Source organism: Eleginops maclovinus, chromosome 7 (assembly GCF_036324505.1).
Source record: "Eleginops maclovinus isolate JMC-PN-2008 ecotype Puerto Natales chromosome 7, JC_Emac_rtc_rv5, whole genome shotgun sequence".
NCBI classification, from domain to species: Eukaryota; Metazoa; Chordata; class Actinopteri; order Perciformes; family Eleginopidae; genus Eleginops; species Eleginops maclovinus.
In genome coordinates, this window is record NC_086355.1 from 5,985,904 (window position 1) to 6,009,711 (window position 23,808).

At 40.0% G+C, this 23,808-nt stretch overlaps 2 protein-coding genes across 4 annotated transcripts; one reads left to right on the forward strand and one right to left on the reverse strand.

Annotated features, from left to right (window-relative positions):
- Nucleotides 1-874: 874 nt before the first annotated feature.
- pou2f1b (POU class 2 homeobox 1b) lies at nt 875-16,207 on the forward strand. Of its 2 annotated transcripts, none has more exons than XM_063887396.1 (15): nt 875-1,128; nt 1,441-1,506; nt 2,196-2,275; nt 2,964-3,059; nt 4,358-4,531; nt 5,049-5,169; nt 5,282-5,373; nt 5,480-5,653; nt 6,985-7,126; nt 7,294-7,439; nt 7,779-7,964; nt 8,126-8,240; nt 8,614-8,914; nt 9,010-9,098; nt 10,067-16,207. In XM_063887396.1, exons 1-15 carry the CDS (start codon nt 1,080-1,082, stop codon nt 10,312-10,314), a joined length of 2,079 nt encoding a protein of 692 aa, XP_063743466.1. In that variant the 5' UTR covers nt 875-1,079; the 3' UTR covers nt 10,315-16,207. The 2 variants fall into 2 exon arrangements, with proteins under 2 accessions (XP_063743466.1, XP_063743465.1); XM_063887395.1 differs by having other exon boundaries at nt 876-1,128; nt 5,052-5,169; nt 6,985-7,125; nt 7,284-7,439; nt 9,010-9,110.
- LOC134867086 (T-cell surface glycoprotein CD3 zeta chain-like) lies at nt 16,200-22,013 on the reverse strand. 2 transcript variants are annotated; one of them, XM_063887404.1, is made up of 7 exons: nt 21,801-22,013; nt 18,767-18,861; nt 18,380-18,412; nt 18,255-18,278; nt 18,106-18,168; nt 17,987-18,016; nt 16,200-17,318 (listed from the first exon to the last, which is right to left on the reverse strand). In XM_063887404.1, exons 1-7 carry the CDS (start codon nt 21,817-21,819, stop codon nt 17,250-17,252), a joined length of 333 nt encoding a protein of 110 aa, XP_063743474.1. In that variant the 5' UTR covers nt 21,820-22,013; the 3' UTR covers nt 16,200-17,249. The 2 variants fall into 2 exon arrangements, with proteins under 2 accessions (XP_063743474.1, XP_063743473.1); XM_063887403.1 differs by having other exon boundaries at nt 21,759-22,012.
- Nucleotides 22,014-23,808: the final 1,795 nt, after the last annotated feature.

Sequence of the window (23,808 nt, forward strand, 5' to 3'; positions counted from 1 at the left end):
CACTCTCTGTAGTCGCTCGCTGAGGAATGCTTTAGCCACAGGGGGTCTAGCAGTAATGACAGGCTTGCGGTGGATTAATGTGGAGTTATTTATTTCCGATTGAGCGAGTCCTCCTCCCACTCCTACCCCAGACCCCCCCTTCCTTTTTTGCAGTTAGGCCCATGACTCCTGTAGATACTCCGAACGAGTCTTGGACATTCTTTTAATTCGGTCTACCTTGCTAACATGTCCTGACCACCGCCGACATGCCTCACATTGCATTCTGGGATATCTCCGGCTCTTTTACCTGCTCTTAGCTAATTACTTTTTTAGCCGTGCTCTCGCTTTATAATTGGTCTTGTGCTGCTTCCGCCCCTCCCTGTGCTGTGCCAAGTGCTAGTTTGAGCACTTTTTCATTCCCCTCTCTGTGTCGTCCTTATTCCCCTGTTTTTTATCGTCCTCCAAAAGCCATCCAATTAATATGCTAATGAGATGATAAATATTTATAAGGCTTTAAATTATGCAGAAAGCTTTCAGAGCCCGGTGTGAAATGCGTAGCTCACAGGACTTCAAAGCCTTGCATTGCTAACGAGGCAGGGGCAGATTTGCATACGGCTTTAATCAGCTGAATACTGATTATGCTTCATTATAGAGCCGGGGCGGGGATGGGGGGGGAGAGTAGAGTTGCCGCCAGCTGCACTTGACGTTTGTTTCATTCCAGCAAGAGGAAGAGGTTGAACTTTTTCAGAAGTACAGACAGAGAGAGAGAGGGAGAGAGAGAGAGAGAGAGAAAAGGGAGAGGGGGTGCAAAGAAGGCACTGGTTTGAAAAAACTAGAGAGAGGGGCAGAGCTATAAGAAAAGAAAAAGAGTGCAAAGACAGAAGCTGTTTGCCTAAACCCTGTTGGCTCTCCCAGTGTGCGTATCCCAGTGTTGTTCAGTGAACCGTGCGGCGGACAGTGCCACTGTGTCTGTAGTCGCTCCGCTTGTATTGAACTCGCTGCTGACCAGTGGAGAGTGAAGAGAGGGAGGAGTGGGAGGAGGAACACAGAGCCGGACGCCCTGTTGGTGGTGCGTTTTACCCGGCAGAAGCAAATTTTCCATGATAGGCTCCGCAGTCATGCTGGAAAACACAGGTGGAGCAAGAGCGGGTGAGTTTTTAGATGTGGTTGTGATGGAGCTCAGCTGGGACTTGTCGTTTGCAGTCTTCATGTGAAACACGAACGGTTGATTTTTGCCCCCCTTTGCGTTAAAATGTTACTTTAAGAGTCAGTTATTGTGTTGGTCTGGAGTGGTTAATGTACAGAAATGTTACTGCAGAGTAGGAATGTCATGCAGTTATAGGATATATATGCTCAGGTGACAATAGGATGTTCCTCAAGTCATCGAAACATGGTTGTTATGTTTTTACCGGCAGTGGGTGTGAGTTTGTCTCACTGTCTGTCTCTGTCTGGCTCTTCCAGATGCTAAAGTGAATAATCAGTCAGAAACTACTAAATGTGCAATGGAAAGTGGTGACGGGAACACCGGTGAGTGACCTCCAGCTATTTCTTCTTCTCTTTTTGTTATTTACTGGATTAAAATACCGTTTTTTTTTTTTACCTCCTCATACAACAGGTTTCAAATCCACAGCCTAACTGAAAATTGTTGCAGCATACATTTGGAAAAAGCTGTCCACCTTTTTGTATTATTGACTCATTAAAAAGCAAAGACATGGCAGCAATCCAAAAGCATTGTTAGCGGTCTCCTTTGTTAAATGAAGTGTTTACCTCACAGAGCAGTTCCCCTCAATTGAATATCACACTAATTAGCCCCGTTGCAGTGCTCCAGTGCCGCTGTGTTACATTTATCGAGCTCAGACTGACACCATACAGTCCTTCCTCATTTGTATACTCATTTTGTGTCATGTTTAATATAATGTAAATCTAAATGTTTTTGTGCAAACTGTTAATATTTATTTCTGCGTAATCAATGCAGCTGTGTTACTAATCCAGATCATATTTGCATTTGCTGTCACTACTGTCAGATGTTTTCTTGCAGCTGAGGGCACTTTGTCCTCTTTAAGTATTCGTCTGCATGTTCACTGTGGGTTTTTAGTGTTGAATTCCTCTTTTTTTTGTGCTAAACCAACAACAGCGTGTTATATGCCAGCAGTTAGACCACAATCTTCTCTGTTCCCCCGTCAGCTCGTTTCATTAACTGTATTTCTTGTCCTCAGGAATCCAAATCAATGGATTTGACTTTCAGAGGCAGGCGATGCCACTCACTAACGCACATGCACAAGCCCTCCTCCAACAGGTAACACACTTCAAGAAACTTTATTTTGCTGTCTTCATTTTGTGAAGGATTCAGATGTAGTGCTTTAGTGTAGCCGCACGTCCTAATTGTAGTTTCACAATGAAATACGGTGTGATGTTTTAACAGAGGTGTGCTCATCTGCACACACGCATGCACGAGCCAAATGAGTTCATTTAAATGAGCCCGGCTCTCCTTGTGTCGCCTGGCAACACGGCAGATTAATCAACCCTGTATGCTAATTAGCTGCTCTGCGGTTGCTCGGAAACAGATGGCAGAGAATATGCAAATCTATGCAGAATTTACATGCACTGCATAACAGTTATTTTAATTAGCATCTCAACTCTCCCCTCCTTTCCCATTCACTTTCCCTGTCTCTGAAGGCTGCAGCACATTTAAATAGCAACTTTCACACTAACTATTTAATTCAAATTCCTCTCCCGGCTCAAAGACTGAAGGCTCATTCTCAGGTAGCACAGAGATTACATGTTTCAATGTTCTTTCAAGTGTTGTGCTTTCACTTTACCTAGACTGTTCTTTTGGGTCTGAATTAAACATGCTTTCAAGTGTTTTGGATCTTGTTGGTTTTAAATAATAACAACAATGACATGAAATTAAGAGACTACCTCATGCTGTGAACACCTGTAGGAAGATTTCCTCTAAGCCTTCCTCTTTGCTTCACCTCCACTAGTCTAAGTCGGAAGACTCGAGTGCTCTTCCGACCTCCGTCCAGCAGAGCGTTTTGCCTCAAACCCAGCTAATGTTGGCCGGGGGACAGATTGCAGGAGTAAGTGGCCTTTTGCCTATTGCTTTGAGTTCAAACATAGTCATACAATAAAACATGATAACGTGACTGAGAGGTTGGGTGCAACGATTGCTTGCCCTGATTCTGCGCCTGCTTGTCCATCCCATGATTGTGAAGCTATGTCCAAACTCTTCCATCACAGAAAATGGAGGGATGGGTTTGGACATAGGCTTGATGTGTTTACACACTCATGGTCAGGCTAAGCACATGACACATTTCATATCCATCCATGTTCTCTCTGAGGACCTACTGTAGTGAAGAAGCTGCTGTTATGCTATGTGAGAGTGACTGCATGTGGACTTGAGTTTGAACATGACTTCAACATGCTCATTTGCACTTGTGCCTCCGCTTAGCTGCATGAGTCTACTCTCCATTTGCTTGTCAGGGCTTGTGTTAGTGTTGCTACAATACTGACAGTTTCACTACCTTGATACCTGCAGATCAATTCAATAAGAGGAAATTAAAGGAACTCTCCAAACTTTATTGAATTTATTCAGCGTGACTTTTGAGTCCACTTCTGTAGCATCTGTAAAGGTGTCTGTGTTCATACCTATTGGAATAACAAAATAAAGGAGGAATCAGACTATGCAGAGCTGCACGTCATGACAGTGAAGTAGAGCAGCTGTTGGCCAAGTCATCCAACAGTGCAGGCTGCCTTTTTGTTAGAAAACTGGAGCTGGATAAAGTGGAGTGACATGTGTCATAAATCTTAAGCAGCACAAGTCTGTTGTAGTGTCCAGCTGTGTAGCGCTGCACAATATCAGTGAAAGATGCAATGAAGGCGTTGAATGTGCAATAACAAATGCACAAAATAAGCAGATATAATAATTGCAATTGGTTCAGCCTTTTCGCTGCTTCTACTGTAATGCTGAAATACATTTACTTGAATATTAGAAATGATTTCAAAAAATGATGTTATTAAACAAATTGAACACAAAAGATCACAAACAAAATAATGATAGTGACATTTCTCATAAACTCCCTAAGTTCAAAATCGCAGTCTCCTAAAATGTTTTTATTTTGCACTTTAACTATAAAATATATATTGTGCAGTCCTGCCGTTGTGGTATCGTTTTGTTAGATTTTAAACTCTTATGGGTATCACAACCAAAACTCAAGTATCGTGACAACACTAACTCAAAAGATCTCTTTAACAGAAGATAAAACTGATTTGCCCTTACGCTACTTTCTCTACTTCCTCTCTCTCTCTCTGTTATCCCTCTCTCTGACCTCCATCGTCCCTCTGTCTCTCTCTATCCCTCCCTGTCTTGTCTCTCCAGTTGACCCTGACCCCGCAGCAGCAGCAGATGTTGATCCAGCAGGCTCAAGCTCAGCTCCTGGCTGCCGCCGTGCAGCATTCAGCGAACCAGCAGAACAGCACCACCGGGGCCAGCATCTCGGCCACCGCAGCCACACCCATTACCCAACTGTCCCAGCCCATCCAGATCGCCTCTGTAAGTCACCAGCACACATGTTTTGAATGAAGCTGACTTACATTATCTGGGTGAAGTACAAAATATTTAAAGTTTGGACCACGCTTATGCTGTACTTTGGGCTGCTGTTGCTCAGGGGGTAGTCTACCAATTAGCCAGTTAGTGGTTTGATCCCAAGCCCCTGCAGTCAACTTGTCCAAGGGTCCTTGGGCAAGATACTAAACCTCCAAATTGGTCCTGTAGGAGTCTCTATGATAATGAAGAGTGTGTACGTTTATTTGGATAAGAGCGTCGGCTAAATTACATGTAATAAAGCATTAACAGTAATAACTGTAAATACCTAAATATTACATCAACATGGGTTGGTATGTCCAACTTATTGGCCTATAGACCCTGTTCTTTAGTAGGAAAAAACATATTGTAATTGATGGCCCCCGTCAAACTTTAGATATGTCGGCACATCTGCAAAGCATTACCTGTGTTATAAATGCTTATCCGTCTATGGCTGTGCCGATCATTAGTTTGTGTTTTCTTCCAGCAGATACAGGCGCAGAATCTCAGTCTGCCACAGTTCGTCCTGCTGCAGCCCGGCCACCCGATCGCCACGCAGCTGCAGCCCACGCAGTTCATTATCTCACAGACACCGCACGGCCAACAGAGTGAGGAAACACACTTACATGCAGAAGCAAGAAAAGGAAATGTAATCCAATATTGTATTTTTATGGAGTATTCTTTTAAAAAATCTTAACTCTCCTGTGTTCCACGCTGTAGGCCTATTGCAAGCCCAGAGTCTTCTAAATCAACTACCTCAAAGCCAAGCTAACCTCCTGACGACTCAACCAAGCATCACCCTCACAACTCAGGTTTGTGATGACGCAAGACGGCTCTGAAAAATGTGGTTCTCTTTATCTCCCCTTTGCTGACTTTTTCTTTATAACAATCACACTATATTATGCTTTTTATCTGCAGCCTGCCACTCCAACCCGCACAACTGCAGCCACACCGATCCAGTCCCTGCCCCACAGTCAGACCCCCCCCAAACGGCTGGACACCCCGACTCTGGAGGAGCCCAGCGATCTGGAGGAACTGGAACAGTTTGCTAAGACCTTCAAACAGAGGCGCATCAAACTGGGCTTTACACAGGTGTGTGTGTGTTTGTATTTATTGAGCCTCACGGGTTCAGTGATTGTTAGATGTTGAATTGACCCTTCGCTAAGCCTCTCCTCCCCTGGTTAATGGTACTAGGCCTCTCATCTTTGCACCTAACATGTTAATACTGTCTGTCATTTTTAACAATTACAGTGGGAGATATTTCAAAGTAAATAACATCCCATTTCTGGAATATTAGATATGCATTATCAGTGGCAAATACACAGAAAGACAGAAAGGAGTACAATATGCATTAAGAGCTACGTTCACAATATACTTTGTCGGTGGAAGGTGCTGAAGGAAGAGGACATAAAGTCGTTTAAAAGAAGCAACAGGAGCGACAGTGCTTTCCTATCTTCTGCACATGGTGGACTTAATCATTTTAAGCTGCCTTTGTTTGCTAACATGCTAGGCTGGTTAATGTTATTAGTGTCCCACCTTGGAGCAAACGAAGGAGTCTGTGTTGATCATCCACAAATCCAGCTTTGAATGAAGTTTCCCACACAGTTTTATCCATGTCCAACATCTCTGATCTTTTGTTTTTGACATTCGAAATGCTACAAATACAAGATCCCCCGCTCTAAAGTGTGCTGTGTGTCTTGCAGGTGCCATATGTACACTTGTAAAAGCCTTACAGGCCTCCTGGCCACTTTAAAGAGGGATTTAGCTTGCTGTGATTTCATGCATGTATTTTTTATGCAAACAAATATCTGTAGATAATCTCATCCTCAAATTTCTAAAGCATATACCAATAATAAACTCGTAAAATAATATTTAAATTTGCCTGTATGTAAAAAGTATTGGGATTCTGGCCCTCATACAGCACAATCCCAGTTTTATGGAGTGTATGGAGCTACAACTCCAAATCAAGAACACATTTGCATTGACAATTTTGGCGTAGAAACGACAACTAGGGTTGAATTGATTTGTCTTTACAGAATCAGAAGGAATAGAAAGGCACTAAGGCTAAACTTGAGGTTTAAATTCAAGTTATTTGCTAAATGGATACTTCTTGAATGTAATGAACACAAATACATCTCTCAGTACACACGTATGGTATCTACTGCTCATTGCTTAAGGTGGTGATAGCTTGTAAAAGCCTTCCAGGCCTCCTGGCTGGTTTAAAGAGGGATTTAGCTTGCAGTGATTTCATGCATTACATCTTTTTTTATGCAAATAAACATCTGTAGATAATCTCATCCTCAAATTTCTGAAGCATATACCAACTCTTATAATAATATTCCAATTTGCCTGTATGTAAAAAGTATTGGGATTCTGGCCCCCCCTTTTTTCATGTTTTCCTCTGTCTCTCTCCTCTCCACCAGGGCGATGTTGGCCTGGCCATGGGGAAGCTGTACGGAAACGACTTCAGCCAAACTACCATTTCTCGCTTTGAGGCCTTGAACCTGAGCTTTAAGAACATGTGCAAACTCAAGCCATTGTTGGAGAAGTGGCTCAACGATGCAGGTTTGTCCCTGAACCCTGCTGAATCAGTCACACAGAAGCACATGGCATCAGGCATCGCTCTGCATATAAACATCTGCGTTGGGCACAGGGCAGTGTGGGTTGTGTATCTCCACAGGGCCTTGTCTTTACCTCTCTTCCTGTCCTTTGTCTCGGTGCTGTTTGTGCAGAGAACCTGTCATCTGACCAGTCCCTGTCCAGCCCAAGTGCGCTGGGCTCCCCGGGGATGGGCATCGAGGGGATCAACCGCAGACGGAAGAAAAGGACTAGCATCGAGACCAACATCCGAGTGGCCTTAGAAAAGAGCTTTCTGGAGGTTAGAAACTCATACTCCTGACTTTATTATAGCCTTAGTGGTGGCAAAGGTAGGATTTGAACTTGTACGAGCGTTAGAATTAATGCTTTTATTTTAGTTTTAAAAAAAGTAATGTTCTCCTTTAAAAATGTCAAATGTTTGATTTAATTTCAAAACCTTACCTCAGACTGATTAGGACACACACTTTCTTATTAGTTAAGGTAATACTGTTCCTATCGAGGCATTAAGTCAAACTAATCAGAAGTATTTCATTAGTGAAATGTTTAAAATGATCAGCTGTTACAGACCTCCGACTCCTCAGTGCTCACATGGCTTCTCTGGCTTTTTGCCCTCTTCAAGCAGAACCAAAAACCTACCTCTGAAGAGATCACCATGATCGCCGACCAGCTCAACATGGAGAAGGAGGTGATCCGGGTCTGGTTCTGCAATCGCCGGCAGAAGGAGAAGAGGATTAACCCCCCCAGCAGCGGCTGTGGAGTAGGCGGCACCCCCATCAAAACCCTCTTCACCCCTAGTAGCCCTATAGTAAGGATGAACACCAGTCTTTAAACTGTTCCTGGATCCATTTCAGGATCATTTACACATATTTGTTCCCTGGATTAAGCAAAGTTTTACCACGTCTGTTTTAGCTGTTGTTTATTGACACTCTTAACTAATTTACTCCTCTCTGTTATTCTGTTTCTCAGGTGGCCGGCACAGCAAGCCTTGTGAACAGTCCCTCTATTAACACATCCACCACTCTGACTGTAAACCCAGTGATGCCTCTCACCAGCACCAGCGTCGCCAATTTATCTTTCACAGGTGTGTACATGGTGTCCACGTGTTTGCCTTATTGAAAATGTGCACCTAAAAAACAATCAGTAGTGTTGTTATATCCTCTGTCTGATAATGCTCAAGATATGTAAATGCAGTGTATATGTTTTACAAAATAATTCTATCAATACAAGTTTTAAGTTACTCTTTTTATCAAGTTTCATTTTTTCGAAAAAAGGTTTTACACAATTTCTGACTTCACTCATATTTTCCTAATTTTGTTAACTTTTAAATGTATTATGAATATAACGATATTGATAATCATGACATCAAATGGTAAACACGTTTTATGGGGACCCCCTCGGATGGTCCTTGGGACAATAATATAATTGAATGCTTACTTGTGTTTTCTTCCTCAAAGGCACGAACACTGCATCAGTCATCTCCACTGCGCCTATATTTACTACAGCCAGCTCTCCATCTTTAAGCCCGTCGCCAACGACTATTCAGTCCATGATCGCAGACAGCAAGGGCCACACCATCGTCTCACAGGCCCCCACATCTATAGCCACCTCTCTAGGGAATGGTCAGCTGATGGTGTCGGCCTCAGGTCTTTCCGCGGCGCTGCAGGGGGCTCAGTTACCCAGCAGCTTCGCTGCCATGGCTGCTGCTGCCGCTGGGCTCAACCCGGGACTGATGGCCTCCTCACAGTTCGCTCCAGGGTTAGTACAGGTTCTGTTCAAACAGTGATGAAATGATTATTACCTCAGTGGAGTGTTAGGGGTCTTAACTGTTCATTTAAATTATCCCTTTCCAGCGGGGCCCTGCTCAGTCTGACTCCTGGTGGCCTTGGCAGTGCACTGAGTCCGGCCCTCATGAGCAACAGCACCTTGGCTACCATCCAAGGTGTGTATCAATGTATGTATATTTAATTATTCCTTTGCACATATTCACAAACAGCCCAATCCCAGAGTGTATGGAGCTACAACCCCAAATCAAGAACACATTTGCATTGACAATTTTGGCGTAGAAACGGCAACTAGGGTTGAATTGATTTGTCTTTACAGAATCAGAAGGATAGAAAGGCACTAAGGCTAAACTAGAGGTTTCAATTTAAGTTATTTGCTAAATGGATACTTCTTGAATGTAATGAAAACAAATACATCTCTCAGTACACACATATGGTATCTACTGCTCATTGCTTAAGGTGGTGATAGTTTGTGTCCCCTACTGATATCCTCCTTTAGTGGAAAACCTGCATTGTTCTTGGCAGCATGACCGATTACACACTGTTCAGGGATATTTAACCACAACCAACAGGCAATAATAGCATCATGTCTATAGCATCACAAAGGAAATGATTAGAAAAGAAGAAAGAAAATTCATCATGGGTTTATGAAGATATCCCATTGTTTGTTTAATTAAAATCTAAATGTAATGAGGCCCACAATGCATTTGCATTTTAATAGGACAATTAATCAGGCCACGCCCATGAGGTTAATCGTGCCGAGAGAAAATCAGTTGTGTGAAAAAAAAGGGAATCGTGCTGAGAGATAATAAGTGGGTTTCTTTTTAATTGAGTTTAAACCCAACACAGTATGTACGTTTACCCAGTAAACAAACTCGAAACATTAAAAATAAAAGTCCAGAAAAAAAAACCCTGATATCTGAAAAGCTGGAATCTGACCGCAACTCTGAATCGTTTTAGCTATACCATATGTTTTTTGAGTAGTTTAATTTAAGCAACATTCAACATCCTCTGCATATGCTAATTAATGCTAATTGTGAACATTGGCCAACATATGCATGTTATATGTGACTGATCCCCTCCAGTTGCTCTCCGTCTAAACCCAACTCCTCCATCTCCCCCGCAGCTCTGGCCTCCAGTCAGATCCCCATCACGTCTCTGGACGGCAGCAACCTGCTGTTCACCAACGCATCCGGCACCACGCCGCTCTTCCTGAACCCCCAAAACCTGTCGCTGCTCACCAGCAACCCCGTTAGCCTGGTGTCGGCCGGTGCGGGGGGGCTGCAGGTCACCTCCGACGCCCATCATCAAGTCTCCGCGGCCACTGTGCCTGTGCAAGCCTCCACCATCACCACTGCCTCCAAGGCTCAGTGAAGAGCGGCTGCAGGCTGCATAACGCCCGCTCCTCCCGTCGAGCTACTCTCTCACCATGTAGGGAGTAGGGAGGGCGTCTGATAGCCGAGCTTCACTAACCAACCCCACATTCTTTCCATTGTATCTATCATTATTTAATCCTTTTGCTGCCACCAAAAAGAAAACAACCCCAAGTGAGGTTGAGGTTGACTTTAATTTTTGTTTCTTTTATGATTCTTGGATGTTTTTTTTCCAACAAACAGTCGCTGTTGTTGGCCTGCCGCTCATGAACCTTGACAAAGTGACCAGGAGGAAAAAATATCCCCTGCACGATCAAGCCGTTCACATTTTGTGTGTGTGTATATATATATATAAATATATATCCTCCTATTTCCAGGTCAGAATTTCTCTGAAATACTTCTAACCAAAAATGTTTTTGATTTTTCGCTTTTAACATTCAAGCTGATTTACTACTAATATCCATCATCACTAATGGGGATTTGTGTGTCGCCCCACCTTTTTAATGATCTCTTTTGGGTTTTTTTGGACAGGCCTTGACGCAAATCATATCAAAGATATATTGTAGAATTCTTTTCCCTTTCTTTACTGTATTTTTTAACATTTTCAGAACTTTGTAAGTCTAATGTTAAGTTAACTCAATTTTTAATCGTGGTTATAAGGCTTTAAAAACAAGTAATAAGTGGCCGATATAAAGGTTGTCATTGCTTTAAGGATCAGAGGGACCAGACTGTCTCTCTGAGTCTCTCTTTCTGGAAACACTGAGTTTTACATTTTGCTGCGGAGGCGAAGTAGCCCCCAAGCTTTTTGTAAAATCACCGTCTCGGTGCGGATTACAGACACTGATAGAAAATGACTGAAAACATTGCGTTGAGAGCTTTATGAAGAGCTGCGGACATGCATGTCTGATTTAAGGGTGATTTGTTTTGGATGGTGGTCTATTTGAAGACTGTACATTACGTTTGGATTCAGAGGTAGAAAATAGACGTCTGCATGTGTTGTCTACAGAGAGTTCAGTTCCTGCATGATCCACGCGGCTCTGCGGCTGACTGGTCTGTTGTCGGGAGGATTAGTCCGGGGGGCATGGTCATCATACCAAATGTATGATGGCATTGGCTAGATGGGGTTGTTGTATGGTGTTTTTGTTTTATTTTCTTAATAGTAGTACCGTCGTATCTACTTGTGCACAGTATCTGTACCAAAAAACTGGATTGATGAGCTGCAGTCTGCCTGTTTGGGGAGGAATGAAATTCTGTCTTTTTTGTGTCTGCAGTCACTCGACTGGCTCCGTACTTTAAGATATACCAAAAATATTTGTTAAAATAATTGCTGTGTGTAGTCGGTGTAGCTTAGTCTAGTCGATATATTTATGAGTACAGATTTTTTCTTCATTGTCAACAGAATATAGAAATGCAATATTTTGATGATCATTTTCCAAAGATGACCTTTTTTTTTAAGTGTCTCATCGCTCAACTTTAAAATTGGCAGCACAAACTGACCTAAAAAAGAGGGATTGGCGGGATGGGGCACAAGAAAATGTTCCTTTCTACTCTTTTTTTTATCACCGGGGCCTCGCCCCTAACGCCTGATCCTGGTTCAGCCATTTGATGGCTTAGTTTTCCTTTATTGGCCATTTTGGTAGCAGTCTTGGACTTTTCTGAAGTAAAGTGGAAAGGTTCTGTTTTTTGGTTTTGTACTAATATTCAGCCATAAAACAACAGCTTGAACCAAAGTGGTTTTCCTCAGTAGTTGCTCTACTCCCCACACTGCTGACAAATTATTTTCCTCTTCTCCCGCCTCGGTTAATTCCGGATAGTCCTTATTTGGTCCTGCTAGATAAGGATCACAGAAACCTAGCTTTAACAACTTGCTGCTGAAGCTCCTGCTGGAGCTGAGCTGTTTAGAGGCCTGCATGCTTTCCTATAGCTTTATGACTACACCCTGTGAGATCAGGCTTACCATCTGGAGGGCTCACTTTTTATGTAAGTGCTGAGATCGGATCATCAGTAACATAACACACTTCCTCTCAGCATCGCCATTTTTGAACCAGCACGCTATAAACGATATGCTGCTCCCTAAATCTGTCTGCGGACTTGTGTTAAAACCTGACAAATTGTCTTACTCAACAAAGTGTTGGGCTAAGAACTGTTATGTGCTACACATTCAACTGAACCCCACCTTTTAAAAAAAAAAAAAGTAGCATTGTTCTACAAAATGACTTACTCACGGCGGGATTAGATCGCTGAGGCTGTAGGCAGTGAAGTTTGTCCATGTTTTCCTCTTGTGTACTTCTTTTCTGTTGAATTACTTTGACTGAATATACCTCAGCAGCACTTAAACATATGGTTCACCTTTAGACATTTCTGTGTATAGAACAGTGTAGAATGTATAGGTACCGTCTGGCTCGCCATTCAAAGTTTATACTGATGAACCATACATAGGAACCATACATGGAAAGGACAACCTACTACTGCTATTTTCTAGTACTACTATTTATGGGGTATTTCCAGGTTTGAATATTATTTTGAGATCCTTCTTGCCAAAGTAAAAGCCTTTCTCTTTGCAGCTAGGCGGGTGTCTGGCTGCTCACGCCGCTAGTTTCCCGTCTTCGAGGACTCGGTCCTGTTTCCGTGCTGTTTGTAGTTACTTAAGAGTTGAACATGTGCTAGCAAGATGAACCAGTTGCCATCGGCACCATAGGATGTTACTGAAATATTTATCTGAGGAAAGAATTAGAGAAACGATCTTTTCTTAATTCTATACATATAAATATATATATAAACACGTGTAAGATATTCATATTTTATATTTGAACCAGTATGTTATCAAGACTGAATGTAGTGTTTATCATGCTTACTCGAGAAAAAAACCTCCCCTAAATCCTCCTTTTTGTTATTGCAAAAATAACGACTTTTTTTTTTAAACTGACAAGACCAAAAATAAGAAATCTGAGAGCACGCCTCGTGTGTTTGTTCAGACGCTCCTGACTCTGAAGCATCTGATCTTTATCTTTTAATAGATTTGTTTTTGTTTGAGTTACGTGGACTTGATTTGTTGTGCTGTCTTTAACAATCATTTGATTTTAAAAAAAATTACTTTATGCCTTTTAATTGTTTTGTATAGTGTGAGGGCAAGATCACTGGCTTTCACAAAGAAGATTAACATTATCATTTATGCCTTATTGTTACGTAGAAGACATGAGCATTGTAGCATTGTGTGTGTGTGTGTGTGTGTGTGTGTGTGTGTGTGAGAGAGAGAGAGCGCAAGCTTTAGTTCACCAGGTGCATCGTTTTCACTGAAACAAAGCGGGGCACTCTGGGCATTTTGGAGTGTGGGATGATTATGTTGCGACCTTTGCTTTAGGTGCGACTCAGACAGGTTGAGGAGACCTGTGAGAAAAGCTTTACCAATAATTCCAGCAGGTGGATGTGAGTGTGAGAGTGTCTTTTAAAGAGTGAATAGCAAGTACAGTCTGCAAACCATTAAGGTGCATTTTTTTTCCATCTTCCAGTGGGTTTTTGAGGGTGATTTTTTTATAATTGGCGAGACATGAGTACTTTTTGTTGGTCCAGTGGAGTCTTAACTGATTCATTAGCGCCTTTTTAAAGTAAGCCAGTTAATTGGGAAAAAAATACAGTTTGGGGTCATGATGTGAGTGTTTCATCTACTAATGATCGTATCTACTGTCAACTAAAGTTAAGTGTTACCACTGGCTTTGTTTTAGGGCTGTAGTTTCAGAACGTGATCTCCAGATTTCAAGTTGCTCTTGTGGATCAGCCGTGCATCGAGTTGTCATTTGTTGAACCCACCACACTGGTTTGCTGGTTTTTATCGTTGAAAAAGGAAGTGTGGAGCACCAGTTAAGGCAAAAGGAGCTGTTGTATACCTCATTTCTAACTCAAACTGAGTGAAACCTGCTTTAATCTACTTAAGAATTTAAAAATATTATTAAAAAAAATGAAAAAAGATGAAAATACAGAAACTCGTCAGTGGAGAAGCCCGTTTACACCTGTACTTGTGAAGGGTTGTGGAACATGCCACCACAAGGGGGAGACAAAATACATACCTGTACTCATGAATGTCTGCTGTTTTTCCTTTTTCACAATTTGGTGTTTCTTATGCTGCACACTGATGTATTTTTCAGCCTATTATGGAATTGATTTGTTGTAACTTGAGATTTATTTTAGCGTATTGTATTCCTTTGAAAAATTCCTTTGAATAGACGACCCCCCTCCACGTTTGAACACTTTAAGTTTGACAATCCTGTTTTCTATTTAATTTTTTTTTTCATTCTGACTGAAGTGCAGGTATGTACGTGTCTCCCCGCATGACCCGCTCTCCTGTGGTACCAACATTAACCAAAGACTTCTAACTTGATTGTAAACGAACGACGCCCGTCTCTCGGTCCATCCCCGCCTCGCTGCTCAGATCAAATCCTGGCTGCAGGCTTTCACCCGAGTCCTCGATTCCTTTTTTTATTTTTACTGCATGCGAATGTGTACCCGCCCCGAAACAATACTCGGCGGTTTCAGTGCCTGTGGGCGGGGATCGGAGGTGGGATGGGGGGTTGAAAAGAGGCTGAACGGGCTTCTCCAAACGACACAATCTGGTGGTAGCTGGGTGATGTTTGTTAATACACACTGAGGGTTAATCCTGTGCACACTGTACATGCTCAGGACTGTATGTTTGTTGCTGTTATGTTCCCCCTCCACTCTTTCTCGCTCTCTCTCTCAAGGACTGTGGTGAAAATGCTCTTCCTGCCTCTCTGTCTCTTCCTCATCACACTGTATAGTCCCAGGACATTTTACCCTGTTGTCTCCAGGAATACACATCCTAAACTCACTGCTGTGTCCCCTCCTCCCTCCTCTTCTGCTTCCTCCTTTGCCATCGTCTCTTCACTACAGACTCTGATCCGCTGTGACACTATGCATCATGGTCCTGTCACTCTGCATGGACTGTGTCCCAGTGACACTTTGATAAAGGCTTTACTCCGAGTGAGGTTTGAAGGACCTCACAAGCGCTATCCCAAAGCAAAAATCCAAATATTTAACTTTTGACAAATGCAGATACCAAAGATATCTCTCTGTCCTGTGTCTTTCTCTGTCCTTCTCTCCCTTTCACCCTGCAGCATGTGTATTAAGAGACAAACCCAGCACTGGCTTTAGTCCTAGCCTCAGTGATTCCAAAGCTTAGATGTATATTTTGATATATTTCTGAGAAAAACTTGCGTGAAAAGTTTCTCGTTTGTTTGTTGTAATCTCTTTTTTTTCTGTCACAGCATGGAACTAATTGCAGAACTGTCTTACTCTTGGTAGGTTAAAGATATAGTATTTTTGTATGTTTTTTGGGTGTGTTATGTGTGTGGTTTATCAGTTCACTGCCCAAGTGACCATGGCTTTCAACAAGATATGAAAAAAGAAAAACCAAAAAAAAAGAACGCCAACCATGTACATATTTTGTCTGTGTATCTCAAGAACTGCATTATGTCAAACATTTACTACTCACGTTGGAAAGCTTGGGCTCATCTAAAGGAATGTTTCCCTGATTTATTTCCCTGTTTCTTACTCTGCCGTCTGATAATAATTGTCGTTCCAGGACTTTAATTTAAGGAGTCCTGATTTTCCACCATGGACAAAAACTCTGAGAGACACTGCTCTGATTTGACTACAAGGAAAAAAACAACTAAAATACTGCCTCCAGGCATGGCGGCGTATCACTGAAAGGTTGTGTAGGGGTTTTAAGTATGTGAATCAGGATACGTAGTAGATTTTGATGCATTTGTCTGCTGTATTTTTGTTTGTTTTGTTTTTATACACATATAAAGATAATCTTTTACTGTAAATGTACAGTTTTCTTTTGTTGTAAACATCATTAAACCATTTTCCAAGTGTTTTGACATGTGCTTCGTCTTTTATTGGCATTGAAGTTATATCTTGGTATACAGAAGCACCAATTCTAAGCCATGCTATTTTCATTTTGTGCCCAATGATGTCTAAAGTGAGACAAGCAACAGAATGTACAACCCTATCAGCTTCTACTGTACTTTGTGTTTAGCACTAATTCATTTTATCATGCTAATACGCAAAATAAGCACGTCTGAAGTTAAATAAAGGACTTGCTAACATCCCTATCAGCTTCTGCTTTGGCCTACATTGTCATGCTAACAAGCTATAGTATGCAAATAAGGTTAAGTTATATTAAAGACCTTTTGTTCTTGGAATCCCTAACAGCGAACTGCTATACTTTGTGTTAAGCATAATTGATGTTAGCATGCTAATGGTGTAAAATAACCTAGCAATAAGGTGTAAAGTTATATTAAAGACTTCATTACATGTACCTATCAGCTTCTGCTATACTTTGTGTTTAGCACTTTCACATGCTAGCATGCTAACGGGCTAAAATAACCTAGCAATAAGGTCTAAAGTTATATTAAAGACTTCTTAACATGTACCTATCAGCTTCTGCTATACATTGTGTTTAGTACTTATAAATGCTGGCATGCTAACCGGCTAAATCAACTTGCCACTATAAGGTCTAAAGTTAAATTAAAGATGTATTATCCCAATTTGCTTCTGCTATACTTGGTGTAGGGCTGTCTGGTAAATGTTAGCATGCTATCATGCTAGGCTACAAGCAGAACATATAAATGCTACACAATATTTTTTAGCATTAGCAAGTCATTGAACGTTATGCTTAACGTGAGGCGTATTTCTGCTCTACATTCACTATTGATTAATTTGTATTTTTAGTCTCATTTTTATTCCTTCAAGTGTTTATTGACAATATTGACATGTCTTTAAAGGAAAATCCTCATTTTTGAGAAGCTTAATGTAAATAATCATTTGGAATTTCTTTCTTGATATACCACTTAAAGGATTATTGATCATCAAAATAGTTGATTTATTTCTGGGGTCGATTAATCATCTAGTATTTTAGATCTAGGACGCAGAGGAACCTGAGGCCATCAGAGACTGGTAGGCGTCTTGTTCCGGCACAACCTCGGTCGACTGTAGAGGAGAGAGACAGAGTTTAACATCTGTAGATATTATTAGACCAGCAGCTCTTTACCCAGCGATGTCAGTGAGAGTCTTTATGTTTTTTTCATTAATCTGCCCATTTAAAAAAATGTATTTAGCAATTAATTGTTGGGTCTATAAATGTCAGAAAATAGTGGTCTTTTATTTCTTTGTTTTGTCAATCAAAAACCTTAAGATACTCTTAGAGAAAACAGAGAAAAGCACGACATCTCCATATATGGGAGACCAATAAACTGCATTTTCTGCACTTTTTGCATTAAAATGATCAAATGAATTGCTGTATGTTTTGGTAAGGACGTGTATGGTAAGAGAAAACAATAAAAAATAAAACAGCAGAGACATCATAAATGCTACAAGTAACACCTGTGATTTTGAGTCAAGATGTCTGCTATTAAAAGGGCCAGTGGGCTACAGGTTTAAATTCAAGTTGTTTAGCATTTCAGAATAGTTCATGTAAGACCTGCATGTAAAAAATAGGTATATTTTGCTTTAAAAAACAAGAGAAGAGCCATACCCTAATTATAAAACCATTTTGCCTTGCATGTTTGTTGTTATTCTGACTACATCCTGGACAGAGAGTTTATTTAGTTTGACATGTGTGATGATTAGAGACCATGTGAGTGAGTTAAGCCTCATACCTCAGATGTGACTTTCTTGACAGCTTTTTTCTAGAAGAGATAAAATACAACACAGTGATTGACAGTTTAGGACCCATCACAAGCAGAAATGTGTCCTTTAAAAGTCTTCAGTTTTTTACTTTTCTCCATTTTGATGTTTCGAGCTCATCATAAGCATCAGTTTCCTTTGCTCTATCAAGCTCCTGCAGAAGAAAACTGTAAATGAATAAGTTAAAGATGAGCAGAGTATAAACATCATCTGGTCATCAAGTGTGAGAGCTCTTCTTACCTGATAAATGCATTCGTCAACTCCCTATTTAGTCAGTGAGAAATACATGTGAGAAAGTCAAATACTTATTAAGCAGAAACACACATACTCAAATGAATATGAATAAGAAAAACATGGAGACTTACAGGCTCTTGAGCTTCCAAAGGTAAGACGGAAAACTACACAGAAAAGATTTAAAAAACAGCATTTTATAAAATGAAAACATCCAATAGGAAGTCTGTTCCCCTAATGACTATTATTGATTAATCACTATCCACTCTGATCACAAGTTTCAAAGTATTCTCAAGGTGTATCTACTTTACTGGGTTGCTAGTCTTTGTATAAAACCATTATAAAGGTATTAAAGTGGGGTAAGTTGGCTGGACAAAACAACATAACATTTTCTACAGAATGAACTTAATCAAATCATCCAGGGAAGAAGAAAAAATGTAATTGATAAAGAAAACTAAAATGATGTAGCTTTTCCTACTAATTACTAAAACCTTGCTGGTATTTCCTGTGCTATAACTCACCTTTTCTCTGAAGAACAGCGCGGTGGCAAAGAGGCAGTAAAGAGTCAGAAACCCATCCAGGAAGTAGCAGATGACCGGGTGAGTGAAGAATGTCTCTACAGGACAAACACAAGAGAAAAATATCATGAAGATTAAACTTACATTTCTAGATTTTTAGACATCTTTTTTCCCGTGATTGTTCCTCCACTTAAGACATTTATGACCTAAGAGGAGAAATTGTTATTATTTATCGGCAATAATAAATTAAATGTACGTGAACCATGTCTTTCAAGAACCCTATTTGGTTGGTGTTTCGATACAGTAAATGATTTGCTACCCCCCCATTTAAAAAGGTCTAGGACCACGGCTGGACATGATTTATATAGCTGTTCATTATATTGTATACATTTGTTGTGATGTTTTTACCTTAACTTATAAGTACAATTAAGTTAATGCTTCACTTCTGACTTGAAGAACACAGGGTCTCAGTGTGTGAGTGTGTGTTTGTTTGTGTGTGTTTTACATGACATACAGGATATCCCTTCAGCAACATGGGATGGAAAACAGCATCAAAGTGAAGCAGCTCATGATTGAGCAAGACCCCTGAAACAGGAAGAAATGAACTACATATCTGTGGTTCAGTAGATTAGCACTTCCTGTCAGAGCGATGGCTGTTTGAGGCCCGTCTATCTCGCTCTGCGGTCAGAGCAGAAGCCATACCGTGAGAGAACCAAGCTATCACAACATCTTTTCTAAAGATACGCAAGAATGTCTCAAATATTCTAGCCTTAGATTATTTTTAAACTTCAAAATGCAAAATGGTGTAATATCTGTTACTGAGAAATAAGCATTTCCGAGAATGTCCACCAATGCCACATCAATGACCAGAGCTCACCTCCCAGTTTGTTTTAATTCGTTTTTTCTTTCTTTTTTTACAATATACTTACGTTATTTTACCATATTTATTGTGAGATATTTTGTTACAAGCCTGAGCTGGATAGAAAATAATGAAATTACATTTTTTATTAATACATTAGTACAATTAAAGGAACACATAGCGTTTAAAAAACAAGCAAAAACGATATATACGATATAACAAGAGGGATATTTATTTGTATCGGTGCGGGGATTGTGATGATGCCTTTATACTCATAAACACACTCATTCATTATTCACAGATATTTCCCATATGCAAATTATTGACAACGTGTTTATTATTCCATGTTTGTGTTATAAATCCATACAACTTCCCTCAAGAGATACAAATACTATGGCATTTTGAGAAAAACTTTTATTTGCTTTCACAAATTAAGTTTGATTTTTAAATTGATACCGCCCTCTAATCCAACAGCTGGTAAATTTAGTTAAACACAAACATGAAATACATTGTGTTTAGTTTATTTGGGTAAATGAAGAAAAAATTGATATGTTTGGAAATATATTTACACACTTTCTTGCAGAGATGGATGGGTAGATTTAATTCAAAGCTTTATCTCTGTTCACTCAATAAGAATATACAGAATCCAGCCAGATTAGCGGTAGCAATCTGCTCATCCAACTCTCAATAAGAAACCAAACGTATTTTCAAAATGTCAAAATCATCCTTTAACTTCTCAATTGAAGTGCGAACCAAATTGCACTGGAAATCTTCGAGTGAAGAAAAAGTGGGAAGTTGGATTTTGAGGTAATGTGTGTAAAATGAGGCACAAACATCTAAAGTACTACCACTCGATAAAATGGTGATGTAGTCTTGGATCTGAATATTACATCGCCTATTGCTAACATCGTTAATAGAATTAAAGGCAAAAAAATAGGAAACTTCTCTCAGGATATAAAGAGGTTATTTCATGTAAAAATGGGCTTCATTTGGTCATTTTTAAGGCTATCCTTTCACGGCATTTACCTAATCAATGTATAACGCTTGTTTCACACACCCTGGTGAATACAATAAACATCGACTGTGACATTTCTTTGGTTAAAACAACAAATTATCTGCGGGTAAGAACTGAAAAATTAAGCAATCGTGGCCTTTCAGGAACTCACAAGGTCACAAGTATGTAGTGTTAAGTGTAAACATGAACTTATTCATTGGTCTATGGCAGCTTCCCTCTCTTACACATTGTGAAGTGTGTTTTTCTGCAGAGGGAGTTTTAATACTGTGGAAAACTAAATTAAACTTCTCACTCAGTATATTCTGCTGGGAGATTATTTATTCATGCTTTCCCGTAAACCCTTCATCACGATGTGTCCGACTGATATACATGACAGGACTTGAAAGTGGTTTTTGATCATTTAGAAAATATATTTTTTCTCCTACAACATGAAAGGGAAAGTCTGGGAAACATCAAATGCACAGAAAACTTCTCAAGTTCAGGAAAGAGAGGCAGTGAGTTATTGTGTATGGCACATTTGTAATTATACTGAGACTGACATGTATCTGTGGGACGCGTTTCGTGAGTGTCTGAGAAATGTAATGAAAGCAAAGTGCCTCTAAAAACAAAAGGAAGAAACATGTATTTTCAGTATCAGATTTAAATATTTGCCTCATTGAGAGACAGCAGGATTGATAACATAAATTATAATAGTTTCCCATGGTTTAAATATAAAGAACTGTTCTCATAACATTGAATGGAACATTTCATTTTTCTCTCATGTCTTGTATGTCCCTAGCTCGTAGAAAACCTCAAACGGCTCTACTTTTTCCACAAGATGATGCTGTGTGGAAAAATGTCTTCTATCGTCTGTGTCTCTTTTGCAACACAGATATCAGATATGTTGATATTATTTCTCCCACAAGTGACTGCAGTCTGATCTTTCGACCTATATTTATCGGTGCAGAGAAGGCCTGTGTTACGGAAGATATCATGGCGTGAATAAAAGTTCAGTTTAAAATGAGTCTCTTAACACACTTTTTTTCAAATGCCATCTGGGTGTTTTGTGTCCTCTATTACACATACAAAGATTTGACCCCAACTCACATATAAAGAAGTTGTTTTTTATTTGAGAATCTTACCCGCATAGCAGACAGGCAGCAGGACAAACAGCAGAAACACACCTGACCTCAGAGCGTCCATGACTCTCCTTCCTGGCTTCTTTTTCTGCAGAAACTGAAGCTTTTCTTTCTGTCTGTCTCTCTGTCCTGGTTGCGTCTGAGTGCCTCAATCTTGATTTTCCGTGTTGACAGGAAGTGGCTGAACTGCCTACCTGCCAATGGACTGAGACGTTGCTTTGTGAACTTCAAATAAGAAGCACAACCTTCAACACCCACTTCATATGTCTCACTGACTGACATGTTCATCGTTTCCTTCTAAAACCTGAATAAAGTGTCCCTCCATGCTCATCTGAGCTTCACTAATGACTCCTCTTCCTCTGATATTCATCTTAAATTATATGTACAATAAATTCTCCTTTACTAAAATAAACCCTGAGTTATATCCCTATTTAAAGAGGCAATTTGAAAGATGTGGCATCGTTCAAAAAAGGACTGTATGCTCAAGGAGATGTTTTGATTCAGATTTCTTTAATAAACATTTTTTTTGACTATTTTGTGTTCTTATTGTTATTGTCTCCCCACTCCTTATAACTGGTCAGTTGTAGCAAAGTGCATTTTCAAGAAACGACCAGGCTAACAACTAGCCACACCTACTCTGTTGCAGGCCACATTTTGGCATTTGCTTTGCCTAAAAAACTGATATCCTTAACAGAGTTTAGTCTCATTTGAACCGGAGCATCTACAGACCAATCCCATACACAATACATTATGAGCCACTGATGTAAAACTTGATATAAGAAAAATAAACCCTCGTTTTTTTTTTGCTGCCATTTTGATGGTAAAGGAGCTGAATGCTCTTGTTTACTAGTTTAGAAAATTAGAAAAACAATGTTTTCCAAAGGAATATATATTTTGACTTTAAGTGAATTTTTTTCCTTTATTCTCTGGACTTTAAGTGATATATTGCAACAGTTTTCCAAGGTACATGAACAACCTCTAAAAGTGCTGCATTTGTCACTGGCCTGTAGACCACTGGTTACCAAGCAGAGAGTAAGAATCAGATTGTACAGATTATAAAGTACAAAATGTGGCCGTTGGTTAACACGAGTACATTGGCAGACTGCGGAACGACTGATTGGACATTTGCAGCCGGCTACAGTCCGTTTAAGTGACTGTGTTTTCAAAGGGTCCACGGATAAGTTGACCCCATGATACCTAAATGTTAGTGTGTCTGTGTAAAGGAAGAGGTTACAGACGTGAGACCTCTGCATCTCTTCAAAGGGTCGTCTCCGTCTCAAGTGGCATAATCACACTGATATGTGAGGATATTATTGAGCCATCAGGCAGACAAGTGAGGTCAGGTTAGGTTGCATAGAGAAGAGGAGACTTTATTTTGACACTGGTGTGTGAAATGTCCAGGGACTTCTGACTGGAGTTTGACCTCAGGGACCTTTAATTAGACGCCCACAGTTAGCCAGTTAGATAAATCTAGTGGATATGTTTGATGGACACAGTGAAGTAAACAATCCAAAACGAAACTAATCAACTCACAACAGCTAGATTAACAATGATTACATTTATATTCTATCTGACAAACCTTGGTATAATGCAAATTTTGGTGTAGAGTCGTTATCTGCAAAGTAAGGTCAAAATACAAAACAGATGTCAAATAAATTCAGGTGATTCAAATAAAAATGTGTGTCTCCTACATGTTTTAGTTTAGTGAGTGTAGTGGCATAATGTACCTTAAATTGTACTTAAATACAGCATCTATTTTAACTTAAAAACTTTCCATCACTCTTTGTAACAGGTATCCTCCAAAAATGCATTCCGTAGACCTGTGTTAAATAGTAATTTCTGAAGAGAAATGGTGTAACAAAAGCTTACATTTATTTATTCAAACAATACATAATGTATAATACAGCGTAGTACACAATACATATCAACGAAATAAATAAGGTTAAATAAATCAAATATATGGGATTTAAATATATTTGTTATATATAAATATATGTTTTATTGTTCACTGCACACAGATAAGAACAGAAACGGAAAAAAAACAGGGGCACAT

Excerpts from the sequence above, each read along its gene's own strand:
- pou2f1b (XM_063887395.1), top strand. The coding sequence starts at position 1,080 with ATGATAGGCTCCGCAGTCATGCTGGAAAACACAGGTGGAGCAAGAGCG. Across the intron at positions 3,060-4,357 it reads CCGGGGGACAGATTGCAGGA|TTGACCCTGACCCCGCAGCA; the intron begins GTAAGTGGCCTT and ends TTGTCTCTCCAG. Across the intron at positions 9,111-10,066 it reads CATCCAAGGTGTGTATCAAT|CTCTGGCCTCCAGTCAGATC; the intron begins GTATGTATATTT and ends TCTCCCCCGCAG.
- LOC134867086 (XM_063887403.1), bottom strand. The coding sequence starts at position 21,819 with ATGGACGCTCTGAGGTCAGGTGTGTTTCTGCTGTTTGTCCTGCTGCCT. Across the intron at positions 18,862-21,758 it reads GCTGCCTGTCTGCTATGCGG|AGACATTCTTCACTCACCCG; the intron begins GTAAGATTCTCA and ends TTTGTCCTGTAG. Across the intron at positions 18,169-18,254 it reads TTGACGAATGCATTTATCAG|GAGCTTGATAGAGCAAAGGA; the intron begins GTAAGAAGAGCT and ends TTTCTTCTGCAG.